Here is an 18,429-nt window from a genome sequence, read left to right as displayed (position 1 = left end):
GTGACTTAAATGCATTTGCTTTTTTTGTCTTAGTTATACTTAGTCCATTGTGTTTGTTGATTTAATTCCTTTATCTTACTGAATTTACATTTAAATATTATAGAAATGTATTTACTTTATATTTATCTTCATTTTATTTAGTAATAGTGGACGTTTTATTCTGAAAGAGCATCCCGGAAGTGTTGCTGTTCCTTGCGGCTAACGTGACTGGTGGACCATCCCCCTCCCCCGCCCCCCACCTGGCGGCTCCACCGGCGACACAACGGAGGAGGCAGCACCTGCTGATGAAGACAATGGTTACATCTTAACAAAATATCCCAGGAAAGCGGATTATTGAAGGAAAATACAAAACGCGTTTAGGTGAGTTATTATGTTGATATACACGTTGATGATCAGCTGTCTCGGGCTGCCGACCTCCTCTCAGAGGAGCTCTGTCCACGGTTCTGAAGCTGTGTGCTGCATCGTGCGCACATCGCGGCACAAACAGACTGCTCTCTGCATGTCGGATCCGCGCAGCTGTTGAGTCCAATGCTGAATGCAAACTGTTTGTTTCATGTTTTTATTAAACCGAGGTCATTTCATTCAAAAGGCATCGTCTTCTCCCCGGTGTCTTAAAGGGCCGCTGCGCTGTTTGTTTGTTTTTTTTACGCAGGAAGTTCTGTTTGCTCTTCAAACATTTGAAACGGTCCTTCTGCCTCGGCTCTGACTCAGTCGACACACGTGAGACGGGAATGTGTCAAGTGGAGCTCGAAAATAAGTCAAAACTACTTTTCCCCAAAAATCTCCCAATGGGTGGAATAATACTGCAATTGTTTACGCATTGTCATTCTCACTAGTGCTGAAATGACCTGTTGTTTAATGACTAATTCATTGCTGAATCCATGAAACATGGCAATATGTGCTCATTCTCTCTACCCAATCATGAGCATTTTATGCTTTTCTCTAATTTGTAATTCTTTGTAAATTATATTGATATCCAGAAATAAGCATGATGACATTGGTTGAATAATGGTTGCACCCCAGTGCTTTTCCTCCGTTTCCTATACGCCGTTTGTCATGAGGAAATGATCTCATCTCATCTCTGTTCATCAACCCAATCGACCTGAAAGCTCCAGCAAACAGAGAAGCGGTCGTTTTGAGATGCGGGAAGCGAAAAGGCTGTGACTCATTTTGGGTGTTCTTACACCGAGGAGAACTAATCGTATGCACCTCACCTTCAAATTCAGTGTTGCGTTTGACTACGTATCATAGTTCAGGGGGAGAGAGAGAGAGAGAGTCAGGGGTGGATGTTCTTCTCCTCACACATGTTGAAACCTAATTGGATTAACTCTGGTAACAAATGATGGACACCCATTTGAGTTGTGGCGCCCGGTTTTACTCCTCTTATGTTTAGCAATGACAGATGAGCCGTCATGCTAATGTAATTAATTAGACTAAAACCTAAAGGCCTTCTTTTCTCTTTTTTTTTCATCTGCATAAATAACCACAGACTTTACTCTGTTATTCCCGGTGGGCACAGACGCTTCTGTTTGCTTCTAATTTCCATTTGCACTTACAAGCTTAACATGTCACATCTGGTGCCCGAGGGCCCCGACTGAGCCGATTGAAAGCTATTAAACGTATGATTTCCTTGTAGCTTTTTAAAATGTTTATCTTGCTCATATTGTTGCTTCAGACATCCTCCGCCTTTCTGTCCCTGTTTCGGATCAACGCATTATGATGCTCGTTTAATAATCTTTACACGATAAGCATCTGAATGAGCAGACTGCGGCCTCCTCTCCAAGCTGAACACGCACCAGTCAATTATTTACACAGCTGAATGAAAAGGGATCCGCTCGAAGCCACTTCCACGCGAATCGGCCTGAACCGCCAGGTAATCGGAGCCTGAGATGGGATCCTTTCATGACAGAGAGGCGGGCTGTATTTCCGTAAGGGCCCCCGGGGGAGGGGGGTCGGAGGGCAGAGGCGTTATTACATGCCAGGGGTCACGCGGAGTTACCCAACCGCTGACCTGTGGATTGCGACATTAGATTAATTGATATATCAAGTAAGGACAACGGTTGGTGCCGGTTATTGCTTGGTGGATTATCATTTATTATAATATTGAACTTTGGCCTTTCTTGTGACTAAACGGTGTTCTAAATATTTGTTTAATTGATTAATCTGCTTGATCAGTCCAGCAATTATTCTGTGTTAAGGAATGTCAGGAAATCACACATTTAAATGTATTATTTTTATTATTATTATTATTTTTTGTACTTATATTGCACCAATGCACCAAGTCGAGTTCCTCAATGTGCAATAAATGGCTTCTGATTCTGACAGTGTCTTCTAGACAGGAAGTATGAGAGATCCGAGAGGACGCATCTTACAGAATCACAATAATCAGTTTTACTTTGAAGAAATGCTCAACGTTGTCTATTCGTAACTTGGAGGATTTGTTTCTTTTCTCGGCCTCTTGTGTCTGTACGGTGAATATTCAAACAAAGTGTTCAATCTGAATGCAACATCTCGGGTTTTAGGAAACCGTGATGTTTTCATTTTGTAAAGTCGTATCAGCGGATTGATGAACCGAGAGCTGCAACGGCCAGCTCATCTCACAGCTTGTTAGTGGTCGTCCACGTTTGCTCCTCCGAGGCTCAAGATGTCAGACGTTCGGTGCTCGTGAAATGCTTTCGAGTAGTTAGGCTGCCGTAGGTGTTGCCATGGCGACTGGGCTTGTTAAAGATGGCGCCTGTTTGGTGTGCGTGTGTGTGCGTGTTTAAGGTACAGCGAATGAAATCGTTTTAGTGATGTGCAGAGAATCAGATGATCCGGAGACACGAGCAGGACCTTTCTTACGTCCATTTTGAAACCATAGACTGCGTTGAAGAAGTGGACGTAGCCACCGCGACGTCCCCCTGTTTGACTTGTGGTCCGTTTGTTTTGCCGTCGCCGTCTTGGAATACGCCACCGCCACGTTGTTTTCGCAATGTTTACTTGAATAAATCAGCATCCGGGTCATTTTCTCATGCACTTCTATCCAAACCGACTTCAGAGGAGTCGCCCCCTGCTGGTCTCCAGAGGGGATGCAGGTTTCAAGACTTCCGGAATTGGCTTCACTCTTCATCTAGAACTCAGTTTATTTTTCTGTTAAAGCAGTACACACACACACACACACACACACACACAGACACACAGCGTTACTAGACACACAGAGTAAAAAAACAAAGTTTTCAAAGTACCCAAAAAATTTCTGTCATTTTTGCATCAATGACTGAAACAGTGACTTAAACTTTCTCCAGTGACTGATCGTTTCAGCAACAGAGTGTTTCAGTATGGTGTCTGTGTGTATCTGTCTGTGTGTTTACTACTACTACTGCTACTACTACTATGCGTGTCGTCCTTACTAAACAAAATAACAGTATTTCTCCTGGAAAAAGCTGTTTTTTTGCTGACTGAACATCTACGGGTCGACTGCATCGCTGGCGGTGTTTCCTCCCACGTCTCGCTCGCACTTCTCACAGCCAGAAGAGTTCTCATTCATGACATCAACAACCGAGAGCGTGTGTGTGTGTGTGTGTGTGTGTGTGTGTGTGTGTGTGTGTCTGTGTGTGTGTGGCACTCATAGCTTTTATTAGCAGCCTGACTGTCGCTGAATGAGTCACTTCCATTTCCCTGCCACGTTTCAGCTTCAGTGTGAGCCTTCAATGGACGAAGGAAAGAAAAAGGTTATTGATTAGAAAGAAACTGGAAAGCACAGAGGTCCTCCTCTCTTCTCCCGGAGAATCCAGTGAATTCTTTTGACCCCGGAGTGTGTGAGATGGGGATATGGGATCCTGCCATACGCAAACACACAAACACACAGACACACGCAAACATCTCTGCTTTTTACATTTTAGAAAGAGAGATGAGACATTTGGCCACAGAGCTCATATATTTCCGATCAATATGGATGGTTAGCTTAGCATAAAGCCGGGGGACAGCAAGTTCAGGCCAAAACATTTGTTTTATTCCAATTAGCATCACTAAAGTTTACCAAAGATCACTTGTTGATATCCAGAGAAAAAGCAGGAAGTTCTCACCAATTTAGTAAAGCAAACACAAACAATCCAAACAAAGGAAAGATTGTTGAGTGTTTTGGAGAGAAAGAGAGCCGGGGAACTTTAACTGGTGACTTCAGGACGCTGAATGTTGTCAAATCACTGAAGGAAAACCGCCTGAATTGTCTGTGAGTGTGTTTTCTTTCCAGGTCCAGGCCTGCAGGCGTGTGTCACTGACTGCGGTAATGGGATTGAACGCTGGGGTCAAGTGGATCGAGCCCCTCTGGGAGGAACATTATCAGACGAAACGCAGATGGCACGTAATTGGGAGACGAGCGTCTGTCTTCTAGTGGGCGGACAGCACGGCTCCTTTTTGAGTCTGTCCTGACTTGAAAGGACTCAAGGCCTCTGGGGGAACGCGTCCGATGTCAGAGGACGGCGTAAAAAAAACGAAAGCGCGTAGTGTGTTTTGATGAATGCGTTCGTGTCATCGTTGTGTATACGTGGTTCCTCCTCAGCCGATCGGACTAATTCCTCCCTCGCGTGCAGCGCGCCGAGCTGCACGCTCACCCGGATCTTGACTCATCCCTGTCTGTCCTCCACACGACGGGCTTTTTATCTACCGACGTCCCCTCCCTCCATACTTCTGTCTCCTGTCCCTGACAACGGGGACGGGGGGAGTCTCCACCCTCCCGTCCCCGGCTGGCTAATTATTGATGGCTTAATGTGTCCTCTCAGGGAAATGTCAAAGTTCAGGGCGTGTTTGTGTGTGTGTGTGTGTGTGTGTGTGTGTGTGTGTGTGGACAGCAGGATGTGTCATGGTTGCAGTGGAGCAGTGACGCCCGTGGACTCTTTAAGTCTCAGCTGTTCCTTCTCCCAAAAGGAGACGCCACAAAGCAGCGTTGCTGTCGAGGACCGAGCGGCCGCGCGGAGGACAGACCGTAAGGACACGTCTCAATGCCGACTTTAACACGCTTAAGAGTTGTGCGCTTGTAGTCTTGTGTGTGTGTGTGTGTGTGTGTGTGTGTGTGTGTCGTTTTCACCCTGCAGGTGATGAGTGCTGACTCAGACGAGGGTATGAGGTTGTTTTTGTGCGTATTATTCCAAACGGGTCAAAAGAGCCGAGAAAACCATCATTGCGTTAAGTACGGCCCTCGACCTTTGCCTCGTCTCACACACGGCATGGACTTCAAAAGAGCGATAAAGCGCCGCGCTCTTAACTAACCGGATCAGAATCAGTGCAGCGGAACCAGAGATGTTTGTCTTCCTCGTCACTGTGCAGGTATTTAAGTCTGCTTGCGTCCAGAGCGTCCGTGCTATTGATGCTACGTGAATATTGCAGAGGGACGAGCTCCAAATATTCTTTTTTTTCCCCGTCTGGCTTGAAATGTTTCTACCAGAACTTTTTCCCTTATTTCATTCACACGGCGACAATCCCTTTTATTGTTTGCCCTCGAGTAACACGGCACGAGCAGCCGAGGGTTCAGCGCCTTTCGTTGAGGCTTCTGGCAGCTGTTAAAGGGAGGCCCGGTTTCTCTTTGTTGGTTCACGTTTGATTTTATTTGATGAAACCAGAAGAGAGAAGAGTGAGTTCGTTTCAGATGAACTCGCACATCGACGTCCTTCGGTTTGCGGCGCGCGTTGATCTCCGTCTCTGAGGCTTGAATCATGCACTTTGACATCGACGTCATATAACACCCTCCCCGCGCAGGGGGTGTTGTGGTTGGAATAATGTTGCCACGGAGACGCTGGTGATGTGGTGGTACGAGTCAAAGGAGATTATCATCTTTGTGCTTAATTGTAACACTTGAGATATTTATGATTGGCTCTGAAGTTAAGCCCTTTCATACATTACAGCTGTGTAGCTTGACTTTGGCTTCAACCTTTATGAGCCGATGTCTAATTATTAACCCTTTTTATGGTTGTCGTGTCGACAGCACACACCTGCTCTGTGGCCTTCATGCACACATTCAGAACAGCTTACGAATAACAGCCTTGGCGTCGCCTCCACCCTTGATAGGCCCGTCTTGATATTGTTCATTTAGCCCACACCCTGCTTGTGTTGTACTGGAACTGAAGGAATTTATGATTTACTGGAATGGAGCCTATCACAGACCAATGGGCCAAGCATTTAAAACTTTCCCTCAAACCACCTTCTTCTCCGTTCAAAATCTCTCTGCTCATCCGCAACTGCAGGGATTCTTACCCAGCAGCATTCCAACACCCCCACCTTGACCTGTTCCACCATGCACGCCCCCCCCACCCCACTACAGCATCCACAGTGTTCATTGACAGGAGCAGTATCGCCCACCTACTCCAGCACCCCCACCCTCCCCCCTCCAACCACCCCGTTTCCCTCCCTCGCTCCTCTTTAGACTGCTGCTCCGTCTGAGCCGTTCAAGCAACGCAGGATTATCCCTCATTCATTGACACACACACACACACACACACACACACACACACACACACACACACAGTCCTTTATTTCTCCTGCACAGTGCAGTCAGATCCACGATCAGTGGCCCTCTTCCTCTGCTTTGCACGCCGATGCTCCGCTTGCCAGCCAGAGGGGACGACGGGCGGCGAAGGGGTGAAATAAGCAAACAGGAGGAGGGTGGGCGGGGGGCAGAAGAAGAAGAAGAAGAAGAAGAAGAGAGGGGCTGCCTGCTGGAGGAGCCCACGTGCTTCTTTTCTCCTAGCTGTAGCCTTAGCCGCCGTTAATGGAGGACTGGGGGTAAGCTTTTGTGGCGGGGGGTGGGGGGCTGTGTTCTCACCCCCTCCGGGTGGGTTCAAGGGTCTCGGTCTGGAGAGTTTGGGGGGTCCCTGGACGCGTCGAGGCTGCCGGCTTGCCGCGGTGCTTTTCGGGGCTTGTGAGCACTTGCTGTTGGAGGGATGGGGGAGCAGCAGCGACGCTCCTTTTTAGTCTGCAGTGCTTGTTGTGACTGAGGATGTGGGTCTTTTTGCTTGGACCGCAGGATGCAATGATACAGGAGGAGGAGAAGAAGAGTGAATCAATGTGGTGGAGGCTGAAGCTCGGGGGTCGCTGCCAATGTTTTGGTTTGTGTGTGTGTGTGTGTGTGTGAGGGGGTTGTTTGTCTAGCCAGAGTTAGTAACTCACTGGATGGCGGACTCTTAATTAGAAATGTAACCAGGTTGGTGCCATTATTTCGGTCAGTTTGATTTCTACTAAAAAAAAAAAGAAGATAATTAAATGATAATTAAAAAGTGGGAGAAGCCGGTTAGGGGCTGTTTTCCTGTGAGCTGCCTTTCTGCGAGCCAAGCAAAGGGGCTCGCCTGAACAAAAGCCCCCTCTCAGCACGTAGCTAATGGATTAACCAAGCATGATGAACACCCACTCACGTCGCGCTCCACGCTGCATCCGGCCCAGACGTTTGTTTGGCCCCAAGCCCCTTCGCTGCGACCCCGCGGTTGGAAATTCCCCTCCATCTACACAGGATCTTTGGTCGTTTTCTTTCACTTCCCTCCGTCGCTTGATCCTCAAAAAGTGTCGCTCCATGGCTCGGCTCGCGGTTGACCCAAATACCCATGCAGCCCCCCCCCCCCCCCCCCCGCCTATCAAAACACATCACTGCCTTTTCCCTTGTTCTGTTCTATTGTTTCACCTTTCTCATCTGCATCCAGTCCCTCCTCCTCTGCAGCTTTGGCTTAGTGAGATTGTTTTTGTTGATTGCGAGACGATCTTCTCTCGGCTGGTGGAGCAGGATGCTCAGAAATAAGAAATCTACTGTTTTGCGTTTGTTATTGATAGTTCGGTGTTCTCATGTTGATTCTTTATATAGCTAGCAGCCGTTTAGATTAGCATGAAGATTAAAAACAGGTGGAAATCAGCTGTAACAAAATATAAACATAGCTAATTCCATTTAAATGTCGCGGTGCAATCTGCTCAAAAGCACACTTTGCTTTTTGTTCAGATTTAACACACAAAATATGTTGACGTAAGCATATTTTCAGAGCCAGGCTAGCTGTTTCCCCCTGTGTCTTTGTGCTTAGCTAAGTAGCTGCTAACTGAAGATTCTTATTTACATCTTCTCCTATAGCTAGAAAGTATTTAAAGTAAGTAACAAAATGACCAAATTGTTCCTTTTAACATGCAAATTATTTTTTTTATTGTTTGTTTTCATTTTGTTGTCTTTTTGAGGATCAGTGTAACTAGTTTGTACCAGCAGATGACATTCCACTGAGCCGACGACAGAATATTCAAATCGCAGTTTATTTGCATCCCCACTTTGCATTTTATCTCGATCCGTGGGATCCTTCTTTTTCTTGTAATCTTTTGTCATCTCGGCGTATCCCTTCAGTGATTTATGCTTATTCAAATACAGGCAAGCAAACACTTGCCTGGACTTTTGTCACCTGCTTTCTCCCCCGTGCAGATAGCTATGATAATCCAGACAAGCCTTTTATGTTGTTTAATCTCTAGTTTGGTGAAGCAACAAATTCCTTAGAAAATCCGTTATTTATCTGTGTTCGGGCCAGGAAATGTAGATGCACAAAAAATATAATTCCAAGAACGGGGGCTTCATGAGGCTATTGGCTGATTACTTCTTAGCAGAGCCCATCATCATTTCAGCACGGCGCGTCGCCTTTTTTAAATCGCAGTGTTGGTTGTCGGCTGAACCTGAACCGACGGAGGTGACGGTGGCACCGACCGGGCTGCAGCAGGATGGTGGAGTGGATCCCTACCGCCGTATTCTGTTATTTAGTGACTTTCTAGTGATAATTAGTCCGTGAGCAGATAGATGCACATAGATGTTGACAGACAGACAAAAGCTTGTGTGTCTCCCGTTGGTCCCTCTTGTGGTTTTGTGTCTCTTTGTTGTTGTGATTATGGCTTTGCATTGTGATTGTTATGCGTCCCTGTGGTCGTTTTAGTCGCACTCTAGTCATGTTCAATTTCTCTTTGTAGCTGTTGCGGTTGTTTTGCATCTCATTTTGCATCCTCTCGAGAAACGTGTCTTTGTGGTCTTTTCATTCTTCCTTGTCGCTGTGTTTTGTTTGTCTTTGTGGCTGTTTGCTATCATTTCTTGTATCTTTATGATTACTTTTGCATTGCTTTGTTGTCATTTTTTATTCATTTTGTGTGTGTTTTTGGTCGACTTGCATCTCTTTTTGGTCACTTGGTGTCACGTTGTGGGTATTTCCTGATGCTTTGTGGGCATTTTGTGTCTCTTTGAAGACACTTTGCATCTCTTAGGGGTCATTTTGTGTCTTTGAGCTGATTTAGCTTCTATTTGCATTTTGCTTGGATTTGTATTTTGTATGGCTGTTAGATTGCCCTTTAAAGCTCCTGATATCGCTGTGTGGAAAGTACTGTGTACCATAACATTTTGGAATGCCATTGTCGATAATCACTCATCTCGTCACATTTAGTTTGTACTTTGTACCAATGTGTGCTCCCTCACTCAGGTTGCGATAACTGAATCCGCAGTTTGAATTACAGAACAGAAATTCAATCATGCTAAAATGTTTGATTCAATACAGGGTTTTTTTCGATGAAACAGTTTATGAATTAGTCAATCTTCTGTTTGAAGGAAAATGTTACACTTGTAATAGCGAGGACTCCTTTTATTGATGATTTATTATCTTTTAATGCCTCCAGCCAGAGCTACGGCATGCAGCTAATAACCAAGTTCCTGTGTGTTCATGCTCCTCTGTGCTCTTCTGCTCTTCCAGTGCATGAGGAGAGCCACTGTGCTGCAGACCGCCACAGCCCTTAAGCCATCCCGCCAAACCAGGAGAGACCATGTCTGGAGCCTACGACGAGTCCGCCGGCCTGGAGGAGGCCACAGACAGCTTCTGGGAGGTGAGGCAGCAGCCGGAAGCCTTTTGACGAAACTCTCACTGAACCACGCTGACCAACCGCGGGGAGGCACAGGTTCACCCATGAACAAGATGGTGTATCACCAATGGGGATCGTCTCGGAGCCGCGTCACGGATCTGATGTGACGTTCGCTTTCAATCACGTGCGCGCGCCATTATCTTTCAGACTATCAAATGAGTGATTTACTTTGGTTCAGTCACGTTGTTGCTCTGATCTCATCCACGGAGGACGCTGAGGTCCAACTGATAATTCATCAAAGAAAGACGTTTTTAATTTGACTTGATTTGAATAATGAATCTACACATTTCCTTCAACAAGACAAGTGCGACAGATCCAAAGCTACAGATAATACCGCTGCTGCATGTTCATTCACGACAGAAAAGACGCGTCGTCACTCCTGGCATTCGGGGTTTTAAATAAACGTCCTCTGGGACTCTCGGTTGTGCTTTCATCCTCTCCGTGTCGCCCCGATCCGTCGATCAGCTGGAGCAAAGCTCTACGGGAGAGCTGCTGCAGTGCCGCCTGCTGATCGCTGACTCGGCTGAAGCAGAGGCCTGGTGTGGAATGCAATCATTTGTTTCCCCCACCCTGGGCCTTCTTTCATTTAATCCACGTGTGAGATTAAATGAAAGAAGATCATTTTCAGAGGGAGCTATCGTCAAAACACTATCACAAATTCAGAAGGGGCGCAGTCCTGGTTTCCGTTCTCTCTCTCTCTCTCTCTCTCTCTCTCTCTCGCTCACTAATGTGTGAAATGAATGCAGTGACGTGGGATTAAATCCTCTCCCTCTTCTTTCTGTCACTCTTTCTCTGGCTGAAGCGAACAGCCAACTCCGGGAGGCTGCTGCTCCTGCTTCCATGGAGGGTTATATGAACTACATGACATAAACACCCCCCCCCCCCCCCCCCCCCTGCATTCATTGCATGGGACCGTTCTTACTGGCAGCATCCCCACCTCCCTCCCGCCGTGCTGTTCCCACCCGCACACTCAATACATCACCTGCAGGCTGAGCCTTTTTCTTAAAGGAGGGACCAAAAAAAGTGATCGTTGTCCCAGCGAAACGTAGTTAGTTCATCAGTTTATTCAGTGGCTTTTAAATACTCACCTGCCAGCCGCCTTTCTTTGGATTTTGTTACCTTCAGTCATGCTAAGCCAAGCTAATCGACGCCATGCTGCAGCTTTCGCAACACACTGTCTGCATGCATCTCATACTGTCGGCGGTGGAGCAGGTCATGTCCCACAAATGTCGACCTTTTCCTTTCAATACCATTGCCTCTAAGGGTCAAATACATTTTTACATCCGCGTCAGGTCGGCAACTACAAACGCACCGTGAAGCGGATCGACGACGGTCACCGGCTCTGCAACGACCTGATGAACTGCATCCAGGAGCGCGCCAAGATCGAGAAAGCTTACTCGCAGCAGCTGACGGACTGGTCCAAGAGGTGGAGGCAGCTGGTGGACAAAGGTAGTTTCACACTCAAATTCTCCGGATGTTTTTTTTTTTTTTTTCCCGTTTCTGGACTTGACTTTTACCCGTCCTGCCTCCACCAGGGCCTCAGTACGGCACAGTGGAGCGAGCTTGGGTGGGGGTGATGACGGAGGCGGAGAAGGTGAGCGAGCTTCACCACGAAGTGAAAAACAACCTGACCCTCTTCGACTTTGAGAAGGTGAAGAACTGGCAGAAGGACTCGTACCACAAACAGATGATGGGAGGATTCAAGGAAACCAAAGAGGCGGACGAGGCCTTCAAGAAGGCCCAGAAACCCTGGGCCAAAAAGCTGAAAGAGGTGAGAGAGCGTGTGCCGTTATTTGCTCTTCCAGTCCTGACCAAAGACATTTAACTCTTTTGTAAAAGGAGAACAGCATTTTAATTTTGTTTTAGTACCACAGGTTTGTGTGAGAAGCCCATGAATGTCAAGTCAGACATCATTTCTCAGCGGAGCACAAAGCAAATCATTTTTCACTACAATTTTAACTGCATTGGTAGCAGACAAATGGCCGTGAAACTGAAAGTGATATATCATTTTTTTGTCATTTAGGACAATAAATGGCTCTTTTAATATCTAACTTCTATCTTTTCAAATCATTGCTCTACAAATAAGACTTGTACAACAACTTATTATGAAACATTTTTTATTACAGACTGTAAAGCCATCTGAGGCAAATTTGTAATTTGCGATTTTGGGCTATACAAAATTAAATGAATTGAATTAAGAATTTACCACTGGTTGTTTCACAATACAAGCTTTTCAATTTTTTTTTAAATAATCAACAACTATATTGATCATTTTGAATGCATTTTATTCCTCATGTTTGGCTTCCAATTTGTGCGGATTTTTCTTTTAGGTGATGGTAAAAAAAAAGCTTGTTTTAACACAACCAGTTTAACATTATTACCGTGACTTTTCTCTGAATTTTTTCACGCCTTTAGTGAGGAAGAAAACGGATGTGTTAATATTCAGTTATGAAAATAATCATTGCAGCCCTACTTCTTTTACAGCACGTTTATTTTCATATTTCTCAAATGATCGAATAAGATCACATGTGTTTTATCTCATCGTGTTCCTTTTAGCTCGAGGCTGCCAAGAAGTCCTACCACATGGCCTGCAAAGAGGAGAAGCTGGCGTCCACCAGGGAGGCCAACGGTAGGAGCGAGGCCTCGGTGACCGCTGACCAGCAGAAGAAGCTCAGCGAGAAGGTGGACAAATGCAAGCAGGACTCCCAGAAGGTGAGAGCATGGACATCTCCCAGGCTCATCTGAGATGTGGAGCAGGTTCCACCGGTCCGAGTGTCATAAAGCTACATTATTAATGTGTGACTGAACACCACCTCCCCCTCCACGTTTATCCGTCTCCCTCACCAATCCGACGTCAGCTGTTCATAGTGGAAGCTCTGGCCTCCTTTGACCTTCACAATCTTGAACTATTATTCTTTCGTGTGCTTTAAAACACATCATTTGCTTTTGACCACAGCGAGATATCGAACAACATGATGAATTTCCAACTATTAATTGTGGAGTTTTTTTTTTTGGTTCTTACCCCAAGGCCAAGGAGAAGTATGAGAAGGCCCTGGAGGAGCTGACTAAGTGCACTCCCCAATACATGGAAAACATGGAGGTGGTGTTCGATCAATGCCAGCAGTTCGAAGAGAAGAGGCTCAGCTTCCTCAGGGAGGTGCTGCTCGACGTCAAACGTCACCTCAACCTCACGGAAGACCAAAGGTTCGAGGCCGTCATAAAGCCGCTAGCAGGACGCGACGCGGCGGTCGGATAATCATTTACCCGTGAGCTAACCCCCTCGCTGTCCTCCCACAGCTACGCTGCGGTGTACAAAGACCTCGAACGCACCATTACGTCGTCCAGCCCGCAGGAAGATCTGAAGTGGTTCAGCAACTCCCACGGGCCCGGCATGCATATGAACTGGCCCCAGTTTGAGGTACACCGGAGACCTGCGGGATCCTGCAACATGTATACGGGCCAGTCATCAAAAGGGAATAGTTTGAGATTGGTTGTCTGCTGAGAGTGAGATGAATAAGTTGTGCGATAAGCGTTGATACACCTGGAATTTATCGGTAGTGACAATTCTTTGCAGGAATACAACGCAGACCTTACCCATAACATCTCGAGGAAGGAAAAGTCAAAGAAAGGCATCGACGGAGTCATGCTGACCAACGTCACAGCAGCAGTCGACCACGCTCAGGTTGAGGACGCGGGAAGGTAGGAGGAATCGTGTCTACGCTAACAGAGGCTTATTTTACCTTAAAGGAAAGGCAAGGCAGGGCAATTTTATTTGTATAGCACATTTCAACAGCAAGGCAATTCACAGTGCTTCACATAAACGCATTAAAAACATCCAAACATAAAGCAAGGAGACTCACAAATAGTTAGGAAGGTGGATTCTATCAAAGGCAGCAGCAAACAGAAAGGTCTGGATTTAAAGGCGCTGAGGGGCTTTCTGGGACTTTGTTCCAATTATGTGGAGCAGAAAAACTAAACGCTGCTTCTCCATGTTTAGTTCTGACTCTGAGAACACAGAGTCCCAGACGACCTAACGGTTCGTGGCGGTTTATAAGGTATCAGCAGATCAGAAATGTACTTTGGTCCTAAACCATTCAGTGGTTTATTAACCAACAGCAGGATTTTGAAGTAAATTTTTTGTTTGACAGGAAGCCAGTGTAAACACCTGAGAACTGGAGTCATGTGATCTGCTTTCCTGGTCCTAGTGAGGACCCGAGCTGCAGCGTTCTGGATCAGCTGTAGCTTTCTGATTGACTTTTTACAGACATTTAAACACAACATTAAAGTAGTCGAGTCTGCTGAAGCTAAATGCATGTTTTTTCCAAATCTGGTCGAGACATAAGTACCTCTAATCCTTCAGATATTCTTTAGGTAAAAGTAGCCTGATTTTTAACTGTCTTGATATGGCTGTTCGGGTTGAGGTCCGAATCCATAATCACACCTTGATTTCTAGCTTGGTTTGTGATTTTTAACATCAGTGATTGAAGCTCAGCACTGACTTTCAATCGTTCAGCTTTGTTACCAAAAACAATTACTTCTGTTTAATCTTTGTTCAGTTGGACAACGTTTTGACACATCCAGTTGTTGATTTGTTCAATGCATTTACCCAGACCCTTGTATTGGATTGTAGTCCCCTGGTGATAAAGTTCTGTATTGTGTGTCATCTGCAAATGTATGTTGCAACGTTTCCAGAGATAAAGTAAATCATCAGTTCACCTTGTCCTACTCTATCTGCTGTGACTAGTCTTTGATTCATTCGTTTGATACATGAGTAAGCCTTCTCATTTTTAATCTTTTAAACTGTAGTCACCTTAACAGTAATATTGATAGCATGAGCATCGACAGCAGAAATGCTACACAAGTCAATTGCAGCCATTGCCGCGGTATCGGGACTCCACACTATTTGACTGGTACGACTGCACACTGATGTTCTGCTGAAATGTTCAGTGTCAGCAGCTTTGAGAAGAACCAGGCCTCCACCGAGTGGTCGGACGAGGACCAGACGGCCCCGGACTCGGGCAACGACACCAACGGAGCCCCCAATCCCTTCGAGGAGGAAGTGGCGAAAGGCGTGAGAGTGAGGGCGCTGTACGACTACGAAGGCCAAGAGCAAGACGAGCTCAGCTTCAGGGCAGGTGAGCGCGACAACCCCCCCCCCCCCGTCGACCAAACGGCGAATCCCCGACCGCAGGGCAACCGCTCTAGCTGGCGGCCATTTTGGGGAGTCGTCCAGTCGGTTTCTGACGCTGTTAACACTCAATGACCACGGGACGCTCTTTTTAACTGTTTTGTTAGTTCTGCATTCAGTAGATTATTCAATTTTTGACAAAACAATTTTGTTATTTTTAGACCGAGCTAGCTGTTTTTCAGTCTTTGTGCTAAGCTAAGATAACCCGCTGCTGGCTATAACCTTAGATTTAGCAGACAGTGTTTGCCGTCGTTCTTCTCATCTAACGCTTCGCAACAAATCAACTAGTCGTATATTCCAAAATGTCAAATCCTAAATCTCACTAGTTAAAAACATTTTTGTATAACAGCGTAATCGGGCACAGGGAGAACGCGCAAACTGATGTTACGCCCCAGTCTAGGGGTGCCTAAGGTGCAACATGAATAGGCCCCAATCTTCCCCGTCTCTCAAGTAGCCACACACACTTTAAGTTTGTATAGGGGATATTTATTGAAAAAAAGCTCTAGGTTGAGAGCTTCTCAACACTGAGAAGCCCCAATGTTACTGTAATACCTGACTGACACTGAACAGCAGCTAACTTACACACTATCTAAATACCTTTGTGTATTTCTTACAGTTGTAGGATCCACGTAACGTCGACTCTGTTATATCAATCAGAAACGTTTGACATTTTCATTTTTGTCTCCTTTTATTGATAAAAGGGGACGAGCTGATGAAGCTGGAGGACGAGGACGAGCAGGGCTGGTGCAAAGGTTGTCTAGGCAACGGGCAGCTGGGTCTTTACCCGGCCAATTACGTGGAGCCGATGTAGCTGAGGGCCGAACCGCCGGACTGAGCCGCCCCGTCGTGACCGCACATGGCCGCAGACTCGAAAGGCAAAGCTTCCTCTTCCCGTGGAGCACAGCGATCCGTCTTCATCTCAGCACTCATCGCAGAGAAAACTTTACTGAAACAAGCCCAGGGTCACATCATCATCATCACCATCACCACCATCATCAGCCGAGCCCTGCAAGTGAAACAAAGAAATGTTTCAGCCTCGTCAGTGTGCGGCTGCGTTGGATTTCAGATGCGACGCCAACGATGCCACACAGTCCGTCCTGTCATGGCTGTACCGACACGGCGCCGTCGGTTGCGTCTGGACAGCGAGAATGAACTATGCATTGTGCATTTCATGTATATATTTTAATCTTTTTTTTTTTACAGTCTGGAGGCTTGTACAGTTTTTATTTTCTCATTGAATACAATGTTTTCTCTGTGATATATTCACATGTTTAGCATAAAAGGAATTGTTTTGGGAAATGTGCTTATTCGCTTTCTCCCTGAAAGTTGGAGGACAAGATCGATATCTCATGTTTGTATAGTAAATATGACGCTACAGCCTGCGGCTAGTTAGCTTAGCATGACCGGGGAAATAAGGGGAAACGGTTAGCCTGACTGACAAAGTCTGGCTGTCAGCACCTATTAAATCTCCTCCTTTAATCCAGTGACGGAATTATATGATGCAGCTGTCAGTCAGTGTCCGTGACCGTGAAGAAAGAGTAACTGCACAAACCCCCTATACAGCTTTTTGTAAAACACCAAATAAAGGAAAACAAGATGTTATTTAGTGAATTAAAGAGCCAGGTTAGCTTCTTTTCCCCTGCGTGTCTTTTTTGCTATGCTAAGCTATCCAGCTGCTAGCTCTGGCTTCATGTGTAGCTTCATGTGCCGTGTGCACAACAAGAGTAGCATCCATCTTTTTCTCTACTACTAATAAGCATATGTCCAACTATTCTTTTAATGCATTTAGTTGTTTTCCTGTCACTGAATTATCATTTTCAACCAAGTTACAAAAAAGTAAATAAAACACAGTCAGCAAGCAGAGCTCCTCCTCGAAATGGAAGTCCGTCCTCTACCGAACCTCATTAATGGTTTACATCACGCCGGCGACTGGATATTGTCTCCGTGTCGTCTTTACGCGCAGACCGTGTTAATAACGCACGAGCCGTCAAGAAAACCTTCCTGGAGACCAGCTTCATTTCCCTACAAAGGCTTTGTTTATCTTCTGCAGTTTACTAAGAGATGGTATCAGTGACTCGTCATTATCAGCTTCCAGCTCTTATCTCTGATTGTGTTCATGTTGACACTCCCAAACACTGATTACCACCCTGATCCCAACGGATTGGGTGCGTGCCCTCAATTATTTTCCTCCAAATAACTAAGTTTCTTGATTGAATTAAAACTCCTCCAATGATGCCATTTGATTTTTTTTTTCTTCCGTGTAACATAATCAATCCCCAATGGTCCATTTCGCTGCGCACAAAACTACAGGCTGTGTTACACCTCCACAACTTTAATGTTTAATCAGAACATTTCTAACCAACAAAAAAGGGGCTCGAGTGCACGTGGCACCACGGTGCACACCTATTGGTTTGTTGCACCTGGCCACCGCAGGCGTTGGGGTGAAAATGACACCTTTTGTCGCCGGGGAGGTCGGGTGTAGTCTTACTGACGCAGGCGGAGAAAGGCCGCAACGAGCGCCACACAAAACAAGAAAGAAAGACGATCCGTCTCTGAAATATTGATGAGGCGGTTGAGGAGTTCATTTAAAACGTAAAAGAGGATCGGGAGGGAAATGTCTCTTGTTCTTTGTTTGTGCTCCTGTATGCTCTTTTAAAAACTGCTGTAAGCACTGGATTCATGGGGGGTGACATGAATATTGCCTTACTACAATATGCCCCCCCCCCCCCTCACCTGTCACTCTTAAGGACCATCACGTTGAACAAAGTGACCCGGAGCTGCAGAATCCGACTGCTTCTGCGGCTCAGTTTGCACTGACGCTCTTTGTCTTGGTTATAGGTTTACTGTTAAAGTCTGTAAAAGAACTACTGCGGCATCCACTGTGAATCCCCACTGACGGAGGGTGAATCATATTTTTCCAACATGATTAAAATGCTTCTTTCTTTTATGTCTGGAAACGTTGATCTGCAATGTTAAGGGGAACTTTTTAGACGGGATTCTCTTTTTGTTTGTTTTAGCATAGTGCTGTAAGTTATAAACTGTAGTGCCTGTTCATCTGCGTATGCAAAATAAAAAGATGTCATCAGAAAACTCTGAGGCAAATGTGAGATAGAATTGTTGCACTTGATGTATCACATTTATGAAATAATTGTACGTGTAATGTCATTTTTGTTCTTAGATTTTTTTCCTCTTCATCATTAAAGTAAACGGTAACCACGGCTGTCCAATAAATGGAGTTTAAAAGTATTATAGTAGAGTATAAAGTAGGATGAAATAGTAACACTAAATTCTAATTGTATATAACTTGAGTAAATGTACAGTTCCATTTAACCGCACTTCAAATGCCACATCCTGGTCTG

General features: G+C 45.7%; 1 protein-coding gene across 8 annotated transcripts; it reads left to right on the top strand.

Moving 5' to 3' along the window:
* The first annotated feature begins 141 nt into the window (after window positions 1-141).
* pacsin1b (protein kinase C and casein kinase substrate in neurons 1b) lies at window positions 142-18,177 on the top strand. 8 transcript variants are annotated; one of them, XM_078092861.1, is made up of 11 exons: window positions 142-360; window positions 4,833-4,963; window positions 9,717-9,846; window positions 11,175-11,331; window positions 11,418-11,653; window positions 12,439-12,594; window positions 12,911-13,086; window positions 13,180-13,300; window positions 13,457-13,581; window positions 13,880-13,937; window positions 14,031-14,595. In XM_078092861.1, the coding sequence occupies exons 3-10, from the start codon at window positions 9,787-9,789 to the stop codon at window positions 13,914-13,916; spliced, it is 1,068 nt and encodes a 355-aa protein (XP_077948987.1). In that variant the 5' UTR covers window positions 142-360; window positions 4,833-4,963; window positions 9,717-9,786; the 3' UTR covers window positions 13,917-13,937; window positions 14,031-14,595. The 8 variants fall into 8 exon arrangements, with proteins under 8 accessions (XP_077948987.1, XP_040060797.2, XP_040060801.2 ...); XM_040204865.2 differs by lacking the exons at window positions 13,880-13,937; window positions 14,031-14,595 and adding exons at window positions 14,830-15,017; window positions 15,772-18,177 and having other exon boundaries at window positions 234-360; XM_078092862.1 differs by having other exon boundaries at window positions 245-360; window positions 4,830-4,963.
* The last annotated feature ends 252 nt before the right edge of the window (window positions 18,178-18,429 follow it).

The sequence above is a fragment of the Gasterosteus aculeatus genome, chromosome 17, assembly GCF_964276395.1.
Source record: "Gasterosteus aculeatus chromosome 17, fGasAcu3.hap1.1, whole genome shotgun sequence".
In the NCBI taxonomy this organism is placed as follows: domain Eukaryota; kingdom Metazoa; phylum Chordata; class Actinopteri; order Perciformes; family Gasterosteidae; genus Gasterosteus; species Gasterosteus aculeatus.
The sequence above is the reverse complement of the archived record's forward strand: the minus strand, read 5'-3'. Positions and strand labels throughout refer to the sequence as shown.

Bases quoted from the DNA above. Each gene is read 5' to 3' on its own strand.
- pacsin1b (XM_040204863.2), top strand. From the start codon at position 9,787: ATGTCTGGAGCCTACGACGAGTCCGCCGGCCTGGAGGAGGCCACAGAC. The intron at 9,847-11,174 runs GTGAGGCAGCAG...CATCCGCGTCAG, and splicing joins CCACAGACAGCTTCTGGGAG to GTCGGCAACTACAAACGCAC. The intron at 15,018-15,771 runs GTGAGCGCGACA...TATTGATAAAAG, and splicing joins CGAGCTCAGCTTCAGGGCAG to GGGACGAGCTGATGAAGCTG.